Source organism: Lycium barbarum, chromosome 11 (assembly GCF_019175385.1).
Source record: "Lycium barbarum isolate Lr01 chromosome 11, ASM1917538v2, whole genome shotgun sequence".
Taxonomy (NCBI): Eukaryota; Viridiplantae; Streptophyta; class Magnoliopsida; order Solanales; family Solanaceae; genus Lycium; species Lycium barbarum.
Window position 1 is genome coordinate 14,354,930 of NC_083347.1, and position 21,026 is coordinate 14,375,955.

The 21,026-nt window shown below is 36.6% G+C and overlaps 4 protein-coding genes across 8 annotated transcripts in view; 1 reads left to right on the forward strand and 3 right to left on the reverse strand.

Moving 5' to 3' along the window:
- Positions 1-6,238: 6,238 nt before the first annotated feature.
- On the reverse strand, positions 6,239-7,596 carry LOC132617362 (uncharacterized). Its single transcript, XM_060332356.1, has one exon. The coding sequence runs from the start codon at positions 7,135-7,137 to the stop codon at positions 6,703-6,705; it is 435 nt and encodes a 144-aa protein (XP_060188339.1). The 5' UTR covers positions 7,138-7,596; the 3' UTR covers positions 6,239-6,702.
- Positions 7,597-9,428: 1,832 nt separating this feature from the next.
- On the reverse strand, positions 9,429-10,399 carry LOC132618697 (uncharacterized). Its single transcript, XM_060333708.1, has one exon. It carries the CDS (start codon positions 10,234-10,236, stop codon positions 9,586-9,588), a length of 651 nt encoding a protein of 216 aa, XP_060189691.1. The 5' UTR covers positions 10,237-10,399; the 3' UTR covers positions 9,429-9,585.
- A 3,796-nt stretch (positions 10,400-14,195) lies between these two features.
- Positions 14,196-19,176, forward strand: LOC132616651 (putative ubiquitin-conjugating enzyme E2 38). The gene is made up of 6 exons (XM_060331204.1): positions 14,196-14,389; positions 16,444-17,019; positions 17,133-17,196; positions 17,645-17,784; positions 17,875-18,186; positions 18,680-19,176. The coding sequence occupies exons 1-6, from the start codon at positions 14,330-14,332 to the stop codon at positions 18,920-18,922; spliced, it is 1,395 nt and encodes a 464-aa protein (XP_060187187.1). The 5' UTR covers positions 14,196-14,329; the 3' UTR covers positions 18,923-19,176.
- Positions 19,177-19,661: 485 nt separating this feature from the next.
- Positions 19,662-21,026, reverse strand: part of LOC132616650 (two pore calcium channel protein 1B-like) — a 30,745-nt gene continuing 29,380 nt past the window's right edge. For all 5 annotated transcript variants that reach the window (XM_060331200.1, XM_060331201.1, XM_060331203.1 and 2 more), the window contains 3 exons: positions 20,335-20,366; positions 20,147-20,248; positions 19,662-19,968 (listed from right to left, as the gene is read on the reverse strand). In XM_060331200.1, the coding sequence (XP_060187183.1) occupies positions 20,167-20,248; positions 20,335-20,366 (114 nt within the window). In that variant the 3' untranslated portion in view covers positions 19,662-19,968; positions 20,147-20,166. The remainder of the gene's footprint in view (positions 19,969-20,146; positions 20,249-20,334; positions 20,367-21,026) is intronic.

The following is a 21,026-nucleotide window of genomic DNA, read 5'->3' on the forward strand; positions in this document are numbered from 1 at the left end:
AAATACCAATAGGTACAACCCTCGATTTAGATACCCAAAAAAAAATGTGACAAAATTTAGAGCTATCTATGACTTTTTAATGCATGCTAAGCTGAGTCACCATGAAAGGCATAAACCGCCTACGGGACAGTGCAGAGATAAAAGAATGGCAGGAGTGGGCACAAAGATCAGATTTTTTTGGGTCCAAAAAGTAATAGTACATCAACGGTGGCATTTATCACTCTTTTGGAGCTCAAGGATGTGTTTGGCATGAAGGAAAAATAAAATATTTTTTAATTTTTTATGATTGATTAGTCAAAAAAATTTAAAAGCATTTTTTCAGAAAAATAAGTTTGTTAAAATGAAGAAAATGACTTTCGTAGTAGAAATAGAGAAATTAAGTTTCATAAGTAGCTCTCATCATCACCCCCACACTCTAACCCCTACCTTTATCTTCATAGTATTTGTCTAGATTTTATATAAATGTTTTTGATATAATATCTTTTGTTTCGTTACCAAACATCAAAAAAAAAAATTTAAAAAAAAATCCACAAAAAACATTTTCCTTCCTACCAAACACACCCCAAGTCTGTTCCTACCAAACACACCCCAAGTCTGTGTGCGTCGTCCAAGATTCCTCGCTGCTGCATTTCACTAGCCAACTTACAACACACCATTTTGTGTAAAAAGAGTGAGCGTGAAGCCTTGAAGAGTTTTTTTTCCTGCTCTCTTAAACTTCAATTTTGCTTCTCACAACCGATTGGAGAGATGTTGTTTCATGTAGTTTTTTAGTCAAGAAATAAGACTCTGAAGATTACCAAAGATACAGAAAAGCTGCACCTCGCCTTTGCATTGTTTAGACAGGAATATTTATGTATCTGAAAATAGGGTCGGAGCACCAAGGTGCTGGTCTTTAATTTTTGTCCCTCAAATCGGTGGTTTTTAAATTTTTTTCTTCGCCTAATATCATGAGGTTTAGAGTTCGAACTCTGACGTTATATATGGTAAAAACCGGACGCAAGGCAAACCGGTGGAGCGAGGGGGCCGACTGATCTGCCTTCTTCGTCATTGGAACGACCAAGCCCGGTGACCCGAGCATTCGTGGTCGTTGGTCCGAGTAGCCGTTGGTCCGAGTAGTCATTGGTCCGGGTGGCCGTTGGTCCGAGTAGCCGTTGGTCCGGGTGGCCGTTGCACGCGGGTCACGCGCCAGTAACGTCCTGTCCTGGTCAACTACCCACCATGCGTGTGTCAGACGGCGCCGTCAGTCTAATCCCACCAAATCCGTGCAGAGCTGTCCTCGTTGATATTATTTTATTAGCTCAAATCATATGAGACCCATAGAGGTCACACTATAAATAGAGCACATACCTCTCCTTTGTAGGGGCTGGCTCCCTGGGATCAACAACATTTTTGTACTAGAAGATATATACAAATCTCTCTCTCAATATTAGATTTTGATCCGGAATCATTGTGTTCATCTCTATTATTTGTTCAAACAAGTAATACTTATATGTTAGTAGATGTATAAATCCGCAGTAGTCCTCTAAGCATCATCGTTTCCTTCATATCTTAACCATACGAATCTTGTATCCATCAAATATATCGAGATTCAAACACATATCCTATACCCGCGTACAAATTCAATTGATTTACCAAATTCGGGGTAAACAGTTTGGCGCCCACCGTGGGGCTAGGATAATAGTGGTTTTTGATCTTGATCTTTATCTTACCCATCAAAATCAGAAACATCTACTGTTCGTCTCTGAAAAAACGGGCCAAATGGCTAACAGTGTGCAATCTGGGCACGCCAACAACAACGAGATCGTGGCCGAAAATGAAGGCAGCGGGCCACGAGGATTGCCAAACCCCACTGACCCTTTAAATACTAACAATTCGATTACTTTGTCCGGGACACAAGTCCGGAAAGAACCGGATACCCCGAATGATAATATTGACTTGCGTTTAATTTTTGAAATGTTGCAGGAACAGAGAGCGGCGATTGCTGAACAGGGAATCGCAATAGCCCGGTTGCAAAACGGAGGAGATGAAGCGACCCCGGGGAAGACGAAGGGTGTTGTCGAAATCGGAAGAAACGAGCCACGGATGGTCGAGAGTAATGGTTCCGGAGCCGGTTCCTCCACCGAGGTTCTAAAGATGCTCGAAACTTTGGCAAAACGGGTAGACTCGACTGAAAAGAGGGTCGAGACGTATAACTCTCGGGTGGATCAAATACCGGGGGCTCCACCTTTGCTAAAAGGGCCAAACTCAAAAAGGTACATTCAAAGGCCTTTTCCTCCGAGTGCGGCCCCGAAATTAATCCCGAAGAGGTTTAAAATGCCGGATGTCCAAAAATATGACGGCACAACGGACCCTTGCGAACACGTGACCTCATACACCTGTGCTATAAAAGGCAATGATATGGAAGAGGATGAAATCGAATCCGTGTTGCTGAAAAAATTCGGGGAAACTCTGGCAAAAGGAGCATTGACTTGGTACGATCATCTGCCCGAGCATTCAATCACTTCTTTCGAAATGCTCGCCGATGCCTTCATAAAATCACACGCCGGAGCCCAAAAGGTGCAGGCTCGGAAGGCGGATATTTTCCGTATTGCCCAAAGAAACGATGAGTTACTTCGTGAATTTGTCAGCCGGTTCCAAAGGGAACGAATGGAGCTTCCCCCGGTTCCGGAGGAATGGGCTGCACAAGCTTTCACAAAGGGGCTCAATGTTCGGAGCTCGACGACTTCGTTCAAATTAAAGGAAAGCTTAGTGGAATACGAGGCTGTGACATGGGCAGATGTCCATAACCGGTACGAGTCGAAAATTCGGGTGGAGGATGACCAACTCGAGCTTCCCCCGGGGCCCGTAAATATGAAAAAAAGTCTGGAGAGACCAAGGAAGAATTACGAACTGGAGGCCAGATCGTCGAGGGAGAGGTACCGGCCATATTCTCATCCGGAGAAACCAAGCTTCAGGTCGGACTAAGGTATGAACTCCTCGTGTTTTTCTATTGACCTCTTTTTTTTTTTTGCAGGAAGTCAAGTACCGGATAAAGTTAGAATCTAGATCTGAAAACACGTGTTGCACTCTTTTCCTTAGTACGGTTTTGTCCCAAAATGGGTTTTCCGACTAGGTTTTTAATGAGGCAACAAGTACAACGTGTTACTCAACAAAAATAAGGGACCAGCACCCGGAAACTCGAGGTCACACCCTCCGAAGTGGGGGCTTAATAACACTCACCCGACCTCGCAGCTCGGATAAATACTAGGGGACTTATACCCACATCGAGGTTTACCCCGGTTAGTGGAAAACGGAGGGGCTCAACAAGTCAAGACCGGACCAAACGATCATAATGAATCGTGTCCCATTCAACATTTGCTACGGCAAAACTAAGGCCCGGCCACCGGCCACAGCCTCCAATGTAAGGACCAAACGATCATAATGAATCGTGTCCCATTCAACATTTGCTACGGCAAAACTAAGGCCCGACCACCGGCCACAGCCTCCAATGTAAGGACCAAACGATCATAATGAATCGTGTCCCATTCAACATTTGCTACGGCAAAACTAAGGCCCGGCCACCGGCCACAGCCTCCAATGTAAGGACCAAACGATCATAATGAATCGTGTCCCATTCAACATTTTCTACGGCAAAACTAAGGCCCGGCCACCGGCCACAGCCTCCGATGTAAGGACCAAACGATCATAATGAATCGTGTCCCATTTTTCATTTTACTACAACAAGGCAGAAGGAATTAAAATTCTCATATGTACAAACATTTTGCAAACGCAAAAGCTGGTATAACAAAATCTTGGGTGTCTTTCTGTTAAAAGGACTTCGCTCCGATGGTAACCGCCGTATTCCGGCACTGCCCCACTCACATACTCTATATCGAGGATTGTGCCCGAAATTCGACAAAGGCGACCAGGTCGCAATGACCCAAGCCAAAGCTCGGCAAATTCCCCCAAAACGGGGACTGCTACATCAAAAACTTTGCCAAGGTTGAAAAAATACCGACCCTGAAGAAAATGCCTATCGTAATCCGGAGATATCTGAACTTATGAAGCATCGGATAAGTCCCACGGGCACGGTGAATTAACGACTATGAGTCGACCTGTCCTAAAACGGACCAACGATCATGACCAAAATATTGGCAAACATTCAAAACAAAGAAATAAGAAGGTAACGACGAGCTGACAGGGCCACCGGTTTCGGAAATTATCCACTCCCCGTTACTCCGATAGATCGGAGATCCGGGAAGTGTGGGGCTATCTGTATACGGTAAAACCGGACGCAAGGCAAACCGGTGGAGCGAGGGGGCCGACTGATCTGCCTTCTTCGTCATTGGAACGACCAAGCCCGGTGACCCGAGCATTCGTGGTCGTGGGTCCGAGTAGCCGTTGGTCCGAGTAGTCATTGGTCCGGGTGGCCGTTGGTCCGAGTAGCCGTTGGTCCGAGTAGTCATTGGTCCGGGTGGCCGTTGGTCCGAGTAGCCGTTGGTCCGGGTGGCCGTTGCACGCGGGTCACGCGCCAGTAACGTCCTGTCCTGGTCAACTACCCACCATGCGTGTGTCAGACGGCGCCGTCAGTCTAATCCCACCAAATCCGTGCAGAGCTGTCCTTGTTGATATTATTTTATTAGCTCAAATCATATGAGACCCATAGAGGTCACACTATAAATAGAGCACATACCTCTCCTTTGTAGGGGCTGGCTCCCTGGGATCAACAACATTTTTGTACTAGAAGATATATACAAATCTCTCTCTCAATATTAGATTTTGGTCCGGAATCATTGTGTTCATCTCTATTATTTATTCAAACAAGTAATACTTATATGTTTGTAGATGTATAAATCCGCAGTAGTCCTCTAAGCATCATCGTTTCCTTCACATCTTAACCATACGAATCTTGTATCCATCAAATATATCGAGATTCAAACACATATCCTATACCCGCGTACAAATTCAATTGATTTACCAAATTCGGGGTAAACAGACGTAATCAAAAAAATAAAAATATCTCAAGACAGAATTTCATAGCAAAGTTAGGCCTATTCGGATCAAAGTTAAGCCTCAGGAAGAGTTTGCGAATCCAAAACTCTGCCTTGAATTTTTTTTTTTTTTAACTAAATTAAGGTTCGAACCCAGAACCTCAGGGTATTAGCAAAGGACAAAAATTAAAGACTTGTGCCTTTGAAGGGAAATCCACACAATAAAATGTAAATCATTTATCCAGAACCCAATAAATTCCTGTTGAGAATCCAGAACCCCAATTAAAATTCTAACTCCGCCGCTATCCGAAAACCGCATGAAAATCTAGTTTAGCTATTTGAATGAGATAATAGTCACACAGTTACCATCTGGAGTGTTGTATTGTAGTGAGGCTTTAATCTGTTTGTGATCTTATCTCCTACATAGTTATTGTAACTTATAAATACACATTGAGAGACCTTTGAAAAAAAAATCTTAAAAAAAGCTAAATGAAAAATGAAAAAACTGGAGAAAATAGTTGGATTGATATTTTAGATGGATTTGAGAGTTGAGACGTGAGTAGAGCGCAATGATTCATTGAAGAAACTAAACATGTCAACAGAAGCTAAGAAGAGAGGTCTCAGGTTCTAGCTCTGGGTATGAAAAGATTTGTTCCTTATCAATTAATGGGGCTTTATGCAGCGTGAATCTGAATATAGTCAGGCTCCAATGCGGATATCGAACACCGGATTGAAAACCCCAAAAAAAAAATATATACTTTTGCCTATCAAATAGGTGACTCACTATAGACCGGCATACTTCTAATTTTTTTAATTCTATTGTTGGAATTTCCCAATTTAATAAATATTGTTGTCCTCGGACCCTTTAAGTAATGTGTTTAGAAATAGGAGTTACATACATGTTACTTAAAAATAGAAGAAAAAGGAGATACAAATATTGTAATGACTTTTTTTAACGACATGTAATTCAATCCACACAATAAAATGTAAATCATTTATCCAGAACCCAATAAGTTCCTGTTGAGAATCCAGAACCTCAATTAAAATTCTAACTCCGCCGCTATCCGAAAACGGCATGAAAATCTAGTGTAGCTATTTGATTAATGAGATAATAGTCACACAGTTACCATCTAGAGTGTTGTAATGTAGTGAGGTTTTAATCTATTTTTTCCATCAAACATCATTATTTGGGACTCTGAAACATGAAATATCTTAAACTAACAAAAGTTCCAAAAAAAGAAAAAATGAACAAAAGCTGCAAATCTACTACTCCATTAAGTTCTACAGAAAAAGTGAGTAGAAAGCATAAAGAAGAGGACTCCGTAGGAGATCTTTTTCTGATACAAAGATCCAATCAAGTATACTCTATATTTGCAAATATGATTTGATAATTAAAAAAAGAAAAGTACAAAAGTAAGACAAACTAAGTATCAAAATTGCCACCTTTCTGTCATTTCTCAACATTATCAGTACAATAAGAAGGGAAAAAAAAAAAAAGGAAAAATCAAGGATACTTATCTCTTGATCCCTTTATTTCATTGGAATTTGCAGTTTAGGAGATGCAGGACATAGTTACATGAATATTCAGGCAGAAAAGTACCTCCAATTTGCACCAAACAGCAACTACCACCAACAATCTTTTATCAAATGATCCAATTAGTCTGATTCTGATCAATATAAGATAATCAAATGCATAACCAATTTATTTAACCATCCCAAAGTAACAATCTTTTTAATCATACTTTTCCCTCCATGAATTAACAAGAAAAAACACCCAAGAAAGTGCCAAAACAAAATCACCAACAAGTTGTTTTGGCCAATCATAAGCCAAATCTTCAACCTTCCTCTCAAAACACACTCTCCATAACCCCATTGCTACATGAAGAAAGATGCAACCTTTCGCGAAAAAGCTTTGAAATTCCCTCTCCTTAACAAAAGACACCATAAATAACAACAACCCAATTACACATAACAGCAATCCAACAAATGAATCAGATGTTTTTATCACCAATTGATCATGTGGGGTTGATCCTAGTAGCTTTTTTGTTGTTTCAATACCATGTCCAAATACAGATATTTCATTCAAATAGAACATTATTAAAACACCACTAATAGTAGCTATTAGTGAATGTAGAACACAAATTATAAAGAAACCAGATGATCCCATTCACTAAAATCACAATAACTCAAAACCCCTTTTCTCAATTTACAAAAAAGAACAAATTTTTGAGAGACTCAAATTGATTTTAGACTAAAACCCCAAAACCCCTTTTTTCAGAATTTTACAAAAGAACAATTTTTTGAGTGAACCAAATTGATTTTAAACTAATTTATAAGAGTGAATGATAAGATAAATATCAAAAGTTTACTTGATAATCACGTGATGTAAAATTGGTAAATGAAATTCAGAACACTAGATCATGGTTTTGTACAAAATTACAATTTTTACAGAGATATAAGTAAGGTCCATTTGTAATTTTGTACGTTATGTATTGAGAGTATCGAGGAAATAAGAGATGTGGGATTGGGAGTGGCAGAGTATTGGAAACCCTAACGCTAGATTCACGGGAGAGGAAGCTGGGTGACAGCTGGCGATATGTTATTGGTATGCGTGCATTTGGACATTTCTTTGCTAGATAAAATTGCATTCTTTTTTATGTTTTTATTATCCAAGGCAATTAATAATGTCTGCAACTATTTTAGACAAAAACCAACGACATGTCTCAATCTCAAGTTAGCTAGAATACTTTATGATCAACATTATTTCATATCCTTCCTTCATTTAAACTTGTCTGTCTCAATCTACTGAGAAAATTTTAGCATATTCATGTCGACCAAAATCAATGAGAGGGAATTTCATACTACTCCATTAGTAGTAGGAAAGATGACTTGTTGAAAATTTAGATGCTAAAATTGATCGATGATTTCCTTATTGGGACTAATCAGAAGGTCAAAAAGTATTGAACATTTTGTGGCAGCTAGAGTTATCTTAGTTGTACATGAGGTAACAAATTAAGTCAAGATTCCTGAAAAGTGTGGATCGTTTGGTCCCAATTTATCTCATCTAAGAGATAGAATAAAATAATCTCAGGATTAATGGGATAAGATGAAATATTCCATCATTAAGTTTGGAATGCACTTTATATTTTGTTTGATATAAAGTATAAATTTATCCCTGGAATATCCCAACTAATACTATGTACCAAACGACCCTTAAGGTCCTAGAAGCTGGTTAGCACTTAGTAACAGAGCAATTGAATAATTATATTTATTTCTTTTTTTCTTGTTATTATCGGAGGCAAATAATAATACTATGTCTGCCACTATTTTAGCCCAAAACTGTTTGATGTCCCAATCTCAAATTAGTTGGAATACTTTATCATCCTCATTAATTCATATTTTCTCATTTAATCGAGTCTCAATCCAATGTGACAAAAAATTAATTTTGTTTTCATGTGTCCGAAATTATATTCTTCCTTTTGTTTGAACCTTGTGAATCAAGTCGATTTCAATTCTAACTATTCCCAACTATCTAGTTGAAGCTGAGATATAATGTAGAGTGTCTTAGTAATAGCAGGAAAGATGACTCTTTAGCAGGATGAATCAAATTGGGGATTAGCTGCTAAAATTGCTGACTAATCAGAAGTTAAAAAGAAAAATTGAACATTTTGTAGCTGCTAAAATTATCTTAGTTGTATGTATGAGGTAAGAAATTAAGTCAAGATTTCAGAAAAGTCTTAAGGTTTCTAAAGTAGGTTAGCACTTATCAGAGCCAATTGAATAATTTGTTAGCTAACTTACCAGGTCAAATGCAGCAACCAAAAGCAGCAAATCACCAAAGCAAACAGCAATACAATGGCCAGTACTAGTTAGTAGTTAAAACTTGATGCATTTGCTATTCCAATTCTTGGTTATTGAAATGTTGAACAAATTAATAGTCCGATCTAACAAGATGAAGATCCAATATAAGTGATACGTGATTAGTGATTGGCACAGATGAAATTAGTAACAGAGAGGGGCAACCTGCAGAACATAAAATGAAATTGTTGATGAACAGTGAACAGAAGTATATGCCCATCATGATGCACGTAATATGTTACACTAGGCTGTTTAAAGACCATTAGAAATCAAAATTAGTCTATTAGCAATATAATCTGAGTCAAGGTTCATCAATTTCACAGGAAACCAAGTGATACAGTTCATTAATATCTCCGGTATAGAAGAATTTGGTGTTTTCCACCATCCAGTTAAATTTCAACGGAAACCAAGTGATGAAACAGTTCTTTAATATCACAATGTGAAGTTTTTGCATTTCTTGTTTGAGCCTCTTTGACTACTATAAAAATGGCTGAGCAATTATGAGTGAATGACCCATAACCAGGTATTTATCTGACAGCAGAATCTCCACAATGCAATTTTAGCTATAATTTATGCCACCATATATCATGGAACAGACCATACAAACAAAGCAACTAAAATTCCTTCTCATTTATCTAAAACTTCTTTTCACTGACAGCACAATTCAACTTTCATTACAAAAAAAAAAGTAAATAAAACCAGAAACACACTATATCCCTATACTCTACTACAACATCCTATTCATCGACACAAATAATCAAACACGCTTCGCCAATCTAGGCGAAGTCCTTTTCACCGATACAACTTTCTTCAAATTCTCACCCTTCAATTTCACTTCATTTGCCACGTCATCTTCATTCCTCCGCCTCCTCATTTTCATCCCTGAACTATTCGGTTCACTCATTTTCACCCTTGAACTTTTCAATCCACTCGTTTTCATCCCTGAACTCTCCAATCCACTTTCCTCCTCAACTTTCTTCAACTTTTCACCCTTAGATTTCACCTTATTTACAACCTTCAATCCACTCTCCTCCGCCACGTCATCAAATTCATCTTCAAGCTTCCTCGCCAAACCACCAACATCCTCAGATTCATCATCAGCCAACCTTCTTTTCCTCTTCAACACAATCGGAGCACCCGGACACGTCATCTCTTCCTCTACCTTCTTATTCTCCACACTTTCACGCTCGGCGCGTAGCTTCTCAATGTTACCTTCAATTCGGCCCTGTAAACGGTGGCGCGTGAAGCTCACACCGCCCATTGACCAGTGAGCTTCCTCTGCCCATGACATTAATGGATCAAGAATGGAAACTGGTGGATCTACTCGCTCTGAATTTGGCTTGTAAAATCGTGGTCTAGGGAGGCTACTGCCGTAAAATTTAACAGGTTTTAGGGATACTACAACCATGCTAACAGATCAAATTTATTAAATGAAAAATGTACTGTAATTTGGAAATAAATTGAAGTGAGATTTGATGAATTTTATTGGCTATTTCTTGTGAATTTATAAGTAGAGGGTTAATGGGGACTGAAAGGGAGGGAAATGCTTTTTTGGGGGGAAAACTTGGCGCTAAATATTACCGCGGTGTTTCAATAGTAGTTTTATGAAGATTTTCGTAATCTTGGACTTTATCAATGTTGTGGGCCTTTGGTCTGAGTAACGGTTACATGGGCTTGCAGTCGCACATCGGGTTCTGTAAGCCCGTTTTATTTCATGGGCTATAATCAGACTTCACTATTGAAGAAATACTTTATTTTGGTGTGGTCTTTAATTTTTGTCCAGCAAATTGATAGTCTTTAATTTTTGCCGTTCGCCTAATACCGTGAGGTTTGAGGTTCGAGCCCTAACTTAGTAAAAAAAAAAAAATCGTAAGGCAGAGTTTTGTCGCAAAGTTAGGCCTATTCGAGCAAAAGTTAAGCCTCAGGCATAGTTTTGCAAGCCATCAGACATAGTTTACCTGCAGACAGAGTTTTGCAAGCCAAAGTTAGGCCCCAGGCATAGTTTTGCAAACCATCAGGCAAACTCTGCCTAGTGAATCTAAAACTCTGCCTTGCGAACTTTTTTTTTTTGTCTGAGTGGGGGTTTGAAATCGGAACTCATGGATTTTTAGGCAAAGGGCAAAAACTAAAGATTTCAAATTTGAGGGACAAAAATTATAGACCAGTGCTTTTAAAGGCCAATCCGCCCAAAAAAAAAAAACAACAAGAAATTGCACGATTTGTCCTTCAAATAGGCTGGTCTTTAACGGCACGGAGCATAATTTGTAGGATATTATGATGCGAAAATATAAATTTGTGCTCCGCAAAAAAATTACTCCCTCCGTCTCAATTTGTTTGACACTTTTCGCTTTTCGAGAGTCAAACGAGTTGTTATTTGACCGTAATTTTTTCAAATGACTCTTAAATATTTTAACGTATTAATTATGGGGACATATAGTATTTTTTTTACGTATTTTTCAAATATGTAATTTATCTTGAAAAAATTGAAGATTCTATGTTCAAATATAAGGTCAAAATTAAGAAGTCTGAGTCTCAAAAAATGAAAAGTGTCAAATAAATTGGAACGGGGGAGTTGTTGTTACGAGGGCCAAAAATTAAAGACCTTCACAGAATAGGGGTGTTAGTGCCAATGACCCTTCACTATTTCTGAAAAGTTCCAAAAAGAACAGAATTTTCTTGCAAATTACCCTTTTTTTTTGGGACCATTAACCAAGCTTTAGATCGCGTTTAAAAATTAATTTATATTTGATTTACTTTGATGGAGAAATAAAATTTGGGCAAAAATTACCCCTAGTTAAGACACAAAAAAAATTAGCATTGTGTCTTGGAGTTTGACCCGTTTAATGTGGGACTCCAACACGGTATTTTGTAGTTTGAAAACTTTTATCAATTCAAACTCATTAAAAAACTTTATGAAGTTTGAATTGTCGTCTCGAATTACGGGATAGTGTTATGAAATTTTTATGAAATTTCACTTGCATGATTTTGATAATTTCCTTAAGTTTCACTAGAACTATTTAGAAAACAATGAAAATATCTTAAGAGTTGCACTTGCATCCTTTTGCACTAAATGAAAATTTTCATGGATGGCACCTACAAAGCCACAATTTTAAATGTACAAAGAAAATCATAATGAGGTAATTTTATGGGTAGTACTGAAAAAGTAAATGGCGATTTCATGGAGGATACCCAAGAAAATAATTTAATCATAAATGTACAAAGAAAAATGTAATTGGGTAATTTTATGGAGATTCATATATATAGTTCAAATTCTCAAAAAAATATATCTGTTCAAGCACTTAGAAAAAGTTCATGGAGTTTTAAATTGTGGTTATTCAAACTCTATGAAAAGTTCCAAAGTTTGGATAATGTAATTCAAACTCGATAAAAAAAAAGTGAAAAAGATGAAGACGTAGCTCTCTTTCGCTTTAAGATAATGACAAAATGATTTTTTATAACTAAAAAACTAGCTAATATTAGTAAATAGTTTTGATATACTGCTTGAACATTAAAAAAACATACCAAAATGTGACTACCCCATGTCATTCTTACAACACCAAAAAGAAAATGTGTGGCCTTCGATGAGCCCCTCTTTAATATATTCAATTGGTCGCAATGGCATGTATTCAAGCTTACTTAGGGTCATGTAGATTAAAAGCAAATAAACATTGATTCTTTTCACTTATAGAAGAGGTTGGTTCCAAGATTGTAGAATAAAATTATTCTTGAGGTTGGTGAGGTTATGATAATTTTCATAATTTGTGAGATTTTCATATTTAAAAATACTATTTAAAAATTCAATTATATGTTCAAACAGAACTTCAACGTCAATTGAATCTCATTTCAAATCATGAATTTGAATCATGTCCAAACGAGCCTAACAACTCATGTGCAATAGAAGTAAGGAAATCTCCGTAATATTTCTTCTGGATTCAATGGATCTTCAAATCACTTTTTCTGGAAAAGGGTAGGTTGTCTTTTTCAGAAGTCGTAGTCGACTTTGAAGTTGTAGACCCCTTAAAACGACCCTGACTTTGCAACTTGCATTTGCCAAGTAATTTGTTCCTAAAAGACAAGAAATTTCACTTCTTTATTTTACTAGTACTATAGTATATTTTATATCATATATAGTAGTAAAGTAATAAATGGAGTTATATTTTATATCATTTATAGTGGTAAAGTAATAAATGGAGTTCAATATTGAACTTTACTTGGTGATGGGGTTTTCATTTTCCTAATTGAACGTTCATATGGAATCCACTCCCTTTGTCATAAACTGCTCTCATTTTCCTGTTTTTTTTTTTTTTTTTTTTTTTCCCACGTACAATCTTCTCCATTTCTTGGTGCAAACTTTAATTTATACTGATTAATGCATTTGGCATATTTAAATAATCATATAAGAATATAAGTATCATATATCAAATGTTATCGCTTTGGTTTACCTATATTTACATCGATTAAGACTTTAATATAATATTTGTTTATTTTAATTAAATAAAAATAAAATTTTTAATTAAAGTTCTTCATAATAAATATTCTAATCTATTTTCAATTAAAATAATAAACATTGTAAAAATACTTTTCAAAAACGAATTGGCTGTCGTACAAATTATTCAAAATAAAAGAATCTCACATTTTATTTTGAAATTATTATCACTTACTTAATTAAAATTTTTCACTTTATTTCAAAAATAGCATTTGGCCATGAAAATTTCAGATACAACTTGAAGTTATATTTGGAATTTGAAAAACACCTTAAAACAATTTTCACATTTTTTTCACTTTCAGTACTTTCAAACAACAAATTTTTTTTTTGCAAAACTACAATCAGGCACAACTCCAACATCAGAAATTTAAAATAAAGTGAAAAACATTTTGTTAATATGGCCAAACGCCTACTTACTGTTGTAACCAAACGATCAGGGTGGAGCCACATAGGGCCGAGGGGATTCATCCGAACTCCTTTCGGCGGAAAAAAAATACTGTTTATACATGATTAAAATTGTTATATATATATATAGTAGATGTTGAATCCCTTTAATTTTTTCGTATATTTATTTTTTTATATTTTGAACCCTTTAGTGATTATTCTGGTTCCGCCACAGCAAACTACCCCTAAGGAAATACATAATTTCAGAAAATCAACCAAAACAAACAACAACGGAAAGAAATACTAAAAGACCGAAAGTATCTCCGTAATCTATTCTACAATTTGTTCAGTCAACACGTCAACGCCCGGAAATAATCCACTACACGAGAGGACCATGGAACCTCACTGCATACAATTTAGATCCAATTAAAAGATTACACGTATCACCAATCTTGGATCAAACTAGCGTACTATAGAAAGCGCGTTCCTTCTATCGTACGATTAAAAAAACGTAGTTGATAAGTCACACAAAAATATCATTCTCTCTAAAACCCACATAAGTAGTAGTTGATACATACTACAATAACAAGTGTTTTTATTAGGGTTTTGAGATTAGTGTTAATTTTGTGCAATGGACGTTGAAATTGAAGAGATTTCTTCTCAAAATACTGAAAAACTTAAAAACAATAAGGTAATTTTCAATTCCACAAGTTTTTTTTTTTTTTTTTTGTTTTTGGTTTTACTTGTTTGAGTGATTGCTATTAATTACGTTTGTTTGCTTTTATAATTCGATTTTTGGTTGGGTTGTTAATTGTTATTGAAGGGTTGATCATAATAGTTTTTTGTGTATAATTGATCAGTTTTTGTCTTTTTGCCCTCAAGTTTCGAGCTTTATTACGTGTTCCATTGTTGGAGTTTGTGGCGTAGGGTTGCTTGTATTGTGTGGTTAGATATGTTTTTGTGCGAGTATTAAAGTATGATCATTGAGGCTTAAACACAATAAGGTACTTTGAAATCCTCAAGATTTTTCAGTTTTTGTTTTACTTGTTTGAGTGATCGCTTTTAATTACGTATAAAATGCTTTATAATTCGATTTTGGTTGGGTTGATCATAATAGTTTGTTATGTTTTGTGTATAATTGATCAGTTGTTGCCCTTAAGTTTCGTGCTTTTTGTTACGTGTTGCATTGTTAGTGTTTTTGGTCTAGGGTTTCTTGTTTCATGTGGTTAGATATGTTGTTGTGTGAGTATTAAAGTATGATCATCGAAGCTTAAACACAATAAGGTATTTTGAAATCCTCAAGATTTTACATTTATTTGTTTGATTGATCGTTCTTAATTGCCTTTCGTTTGCTTTGGAATTTGATTTTGGTTGGGTTGCTAGTATTGAAATGTTGATGATTGTAGTTTTATGTATAATTGATCAGTTTTTGCCCTTAAGTTTTGATCTTTTATTACGTTGTTGCATTGTTTGTTTGGCCTAGGGTTGCTTGTTTCATGTGGTTAGACATGTTGTTGTGTGAGTATTAAAGTATGATCATCGAAGCTTAAACACAATAAGGTATTTTCAGTTCCTCATGTTTTTTTTTTTACTTGTTTGAGTGATCGCTCTTAGTTGCCTTTGTTTTGCGTTCGAATTGATCGCTTTATAATTCAATTTGGTTGGGTTGATCATAATAGTTTGTTATGTTTTTCTGTATGATCAGTGTTTGCCCCTTAAGTTTCGTGCTTTTATTATGTGTTGCATTGTTATTGTTTTTGGCCTAGGGTTGTTCGTGTCATGTGGTTAGACATGTTGTTGTGTGAGTATTAAAGTATGAATATCGAAGCTTAAACAGAATAAGGTATTTTGAATTCCTCCAGATTTTTCCTTTTTTTTTTTTTAACTTCTTTGAGTGATCGTTCTTAATTACCTTTGGTTTTCCTTGGAGTTGATCGCTTTATAATTTTATTTTGGTTGGGTTGTTAGTATTGAAGGGTTGATAATTGTAGTTTTGTGTATAATTGATCAGTTTTTGGCCTTTTGCCCTTAAGTTTAGAGCTTTATTATGTGTTGCATTGTTAAGACTTTTTGGCCTAGGGTTGCTTGTTTCGTGTGGTTAGATATGTTGTGGGAGTATTAAAGTATGATCGTCGAAGAATTGTAATTGATAGGATGTTGAATTAGCCTGTGTTGAATGAGGAAATTGTTTAATAAAGTAAATAATCTTGAAGAGAATTTTTGAAATTGTTGTCCATAAGAGAGTTTGCTCAGTGGTAAGAGCAAGCCATGGAACCAACAGGTTGAGAATTTGGGTCAACAATCTTATTCCCCCCCCCCAAAAAAAATAAAAATTGGGTCAACAATGGAGCAAAGAGGGAAGGGGCCCAGTGATGACTCCTGGGCAGGGGGCTTAGGGTTTCGAAAAGCAAAATAGGAATTTTGATATCGTGCATGCAGCCCTGCTATTCTAATTATATGCATAAATGTATTGGGGTTCTGAAAAGAATTCTTTTGTTTACAGTCTATCTATTCTGATAAGAAAGAGCTTGAGTTTTACAACAAACAACAACATACCTAGTATAGTCCCACAAGTGGCCTGGGGAGGGTGGGGTGTACGCAGCCGTTGATTCCTATACCTCACAATTTTACTGTACTAGAGTAGCATACAATACTGTAATTTTGCATTTTCTAGCATGCATAAATTAGTTTACGATTCGAATATTGAAGCCCTTTGCATATTTATTTAGTTTGTTTCACTTACAGGAGGCTATTACTAAGGATAATTCACATACTGTAGCTGGGTCCACATCTGGATCTCTTGCCTCTGGTAATAACAACAGTTCCAATTCAGACCTCACGTTTCATGAAGATCAGAATGATGGAGGCGATGGGATGGATGATTGTGATGATGATGTGTCAAACTATGATGATGACGATGATGACTATATGTATTACGATAATGACGATGATGATGAGTGTGATTACTTGAGTATGCAGGCACAATTTGATAATGTTGATTTGCCTGCTGGTGTTGAGGCATCAGTTTCTTGGTTAAATCAACCTGCTCACAGTACAAAAGCGCTTCCCCAGATTAGCTCTTCGAGTCATCTGGCAGGTGCTGAGACATTGAATCCCACAGTTCATACGCTTGCAAGTAGTAGCTTTACTCAAGGCTCTGCTTCAAGCAGTTCTCTGGTGTCTGGAGGGTCAAATTCTCGTGGAAAGGAAGAGCAAACTGAAGATGAACTACTCGAAAAGTATCAAAATTTTAAGCATTTTGATGTGGTAGAGGACTTTTCAGATCATCATTACAGTAACTTGGGCTTCCAGGGGCAACAGGTAACCTGTAAGGGAATTTCTTGTGTTTTGCAGGTCATTTTCTTCTTAGTTTTTTTTTTAATCATGAATGTGGCTGTACTAACCTCTGCTATTGCTTTTTTTTTTTTTACCAGCCACCTAAGGCCTGGAGCAAGAAAGTTCAGGATGAGTGGAAAATATTGGAAAATGATTTACCTGGTGAGTCAGCTGCTTATAGTTGGTGACCATCATTTGTTTTTCTGCTGGTTTTGTATTTTTTATTTTGTCTTGGTTAATTTATCAATGTTGATATGTTTGCTCCACCTAACCTTCTTTTGCTGGCTGTAATGCATAAATTGGCTCATGTGATATGTGTGGTTTCTGATGACATCCATTGCAATTTATATTTTGATGCACTGATTTGCTACACAAGTAAATGATAGAATATATCCTTCCTTTCTCCTCTGGTTTCCCCCCTCCTCAACTTCCTTATCCACTGCTAAATTTAGGACTCTATCCTGGCATGCTGCACTGTCTGTTTTATCTGGAATAACAGTAAAATTGTGTGAATTAATTCTGTGGGATGTCCTGTCATTGGTAGAGTGCTTTAAATCTATCTGATCTATTTGAGGATTTATGCTGAACTCACTCCCTCTCTCACTTTCAGATACAATATATGTAAGGGTCTATGAAGCAAGGATGGATCTCCTCAGGGCTGTCATTATTGGGCCACAAGGCACTCCATACCATGATGGTCTCTTTGTGTTTGATGTCCTGTTCCCTCAAACCTACCCTGATGTGCCACCAGTATGTATTTGGGTGTTCTTGTTTTTTTTTCTTGATTTTGTAGCATGAAAATATAAAGATATTTATTTACTTATATTCCCTTTTCATTAGATGGTTTACTACTACTCTGGAGGTTTGAGACTGAATCCCAACTTGTATGACTGTGGAAAAGTCTGTCTCAGTCTTCTGAACACTTGGACTGGCAAAGGTAACGAAAGGTGGTTGCCTAAGTCATCAACCATGCTGCAAGTATTGGTTTCAATACAAGCTCTAATTTTGAATGCAAAGCCTTTCTTTAATGAGCCTGGATATGAAGCTTCATATCCTGGACCTGAGGGAGAGAGGAGATCTAAAGCTTACAATGAAGATGTTTTTGTTTTGTCTTTGAAGACAATGACATACACATTGAGGAGGCCACCAAAGGTATGATTATGGATCGTTTTTGTCAACTTCTACTTCCTTCAGTTATTCTGTCAGTAACATCCAAATGTACTGGTTTTGGAAACAAGGTTCCACGTGGTGGCATAATTTCTTTCAATTAATTAATTGTCTATTCTCCATGGGAAAAGCTATAAAGTTGAAAACAAAACTTATTCTACTCTTATGCACATGTATTCAAACAGTCATTTACGTATTTTCAAACCAAATGGACAATCCAAACTTTTACTCGGTCCATCAATTTTTTTCTTGTTTTGCATAGTGGGTGATAGTGGATGTATGTAGATGTAAGTGTCGCAAACTTATCTTTGTTCTTGGGGAGAGAATTTAAAGTATACATCTTCTTAAGGTTACTTGTGCAGTAGTATCCAAGAGAATTCTAAGTATGCATTTATTTCTTGAGGCTACTTGTGAATCTATATTCTTATAATATATTAATATTATCTGGCATTCCCTAATTCTTTTATTTTGCATGCAGCATTTTGAAGATCTTGTCATTGGTCACTTCCGTTGCCATGCTGCAGACATTCTCTCTGCATGCAAGGCATATATCGAAGGAGCTCCAGTTGGTTCTGTGGTCAAGGGAATAGTCCAGGGTGCTAGTGCAACCGAAGAGAGGAGCTCAACGATATTCAGGGAATCAGTATCCAGAATGCTGAATGGACTTATATCCCTTTTCACTAAGAATGGTGCCAAGGATTGTGACCAGTTTCGCGCCTAACCCTACAGGATTGATTACCCATCAGATCTTATAATATTAATGTTACAAGTTGTCTTTTCTGAATGGTCCATTTTCGACTGTTATGAGCACCTCTTTTACCTTGCTTTAGGTGCCGTTCACAATTTCGTGTACATAAAAACTCTAATTTTTGAATGTAGATAAAAACCGGATGCCTTTGTGCTCTGCAGTAGGAAATTGGCTTATTGTCAAGCCATTCCTGGTGGAAGTAAATTGCAGCAGGTATCTTTAGCTTATTCTGAACAAAAGTTTTAGATAAAATCTATCACCAGATAGTATCGTAATATTTCAGAGAGCACAACTCTCTGTCTTCTTGAATGACTTGAGAAATGCGAAGCAGCATCTCTTACCTTTACTGGTGGAGGTGATGGTAGTGACAGTTTGTCTATGTAGGACACCACAAATATAACTCAAGTTCATTAAATTCGAAATTGAAATTATGTGAACTTCATTATCAGAATTCAAAGGTTGATATTTCTCAGGGGCTGCACATCATTGGGATAATGCAGAACATAAGGGTAAAGGTTCTTCTCATTTTTATTGCAGAGCATCATACTTTGACTGGATTCTTTTAAGCAGCTATATAAAGGATTCAAATGCTTTGCCAAGATTACTTCTCCATGATTAGAGTTTATTATCCAAAAGTTAGCTTTTTGGACCAGGATTAACCATCATATTCAGGAGATAAGCAAAATCACGAGAGAGAGAGAGAGAGAGAGTATAAAACTGAAAATTGATGTAATTCATCTTGTTTCAACTTGAATTTTTGAAATACAGACTACAAAGCTACATCCCAGCAATGCGCAGTATATAGAGACCAAAACTGCAGAAAAATGGAGCTTCACTAAAACCATTACATATAACCATGGAGAAGTGAAAATGTAGCAATTGGCTCGATGAAAATTTACACTGGGAGAGTAGGAGTACACCACAATTCACAACTATCTACAAGTAGGTCATCAATTGGGATTTTTATCCACCACCAGGTCCAACATTACCGAACTTCTGAAGCACAGTATCGCATAAAGCTGAAATTAAGAGATAAATTGTTACGACTGAATAGATTATCTCAGAACATGCAAGAATTTCCTTTTCCATTTCAAATTTACAAACATAAAATGTTTATGAAAAGGTTGCAACATCAAAGAAGGTCTCCGGGGGAAAAGAATAAATGCTCGAATAAACAGAGAAGTCTAAACAAGTTACCAGGCTAGAAAACAGACAACTTATGGACTGGAGCGTTGTGTTCGTTCAGACCAAGACATGCGACGGTGAAGATCATCTAATTTGTGTCTCCGAGTCTTAGCACTGTGCAACGAAAGTAGTTGCCAATCAGAAAATAGGTAAAATCATTGAAAATTTCTCTTAGTTTAACATCATTAAATCATACATACCCAACAGGACGTCGCTGCTCTCTTCTTTCTCCCTATATTACAAAAAAAGAATTCAGGTCTCAAAGTAGTTGCCAATCAGAAAATAGGTTAAATCATTGAAAATTTCTCTTAGTTTAACATCATTAAATAATACTACTTCAGCAATGAAGTCTATAAACAGTTCCAGTATCATTTAGCAAAGACAATATAATGTTATGATATAAGAAATGCAAATCTCCAAGTTAGTACATAATGGCTGGTCTAGAACCGGACTGATTCAAGAATAAAGGAGATAACCACAGGGTAGGCTAGTAAAAAGACATGAAAGTCTAGAACTGTTTGAGGGTTATATGGTGAAGCAAGATGAGAATACGAAGAAAAGAAAAAGTCTTTTTTACTCTGTAACTGAAGGAATAATCTGAGAATCAGGGTTTAGGTTGCACAACCTAATTATGGATGAAAATTTGCGTTTATCCGATACTCTTTGGTGTCGTTTCCATGTGCTACTAGATTTAGCAGTGATATTTTAAAATCATGATTTGACAAGAGCTTCAGTTTCTATCTTTTGACCTACCTGGTAAATCAAAGAGGGAATAATATTCATGACTGTAATTTGTAACAAAGCATTTCTATGATGAGCCGAGAAATCCAGAAAACACGCTAGAACTAGTAATAATAGTTTTGCTCCATGAGAACGAGTGATGCAGGTTTCA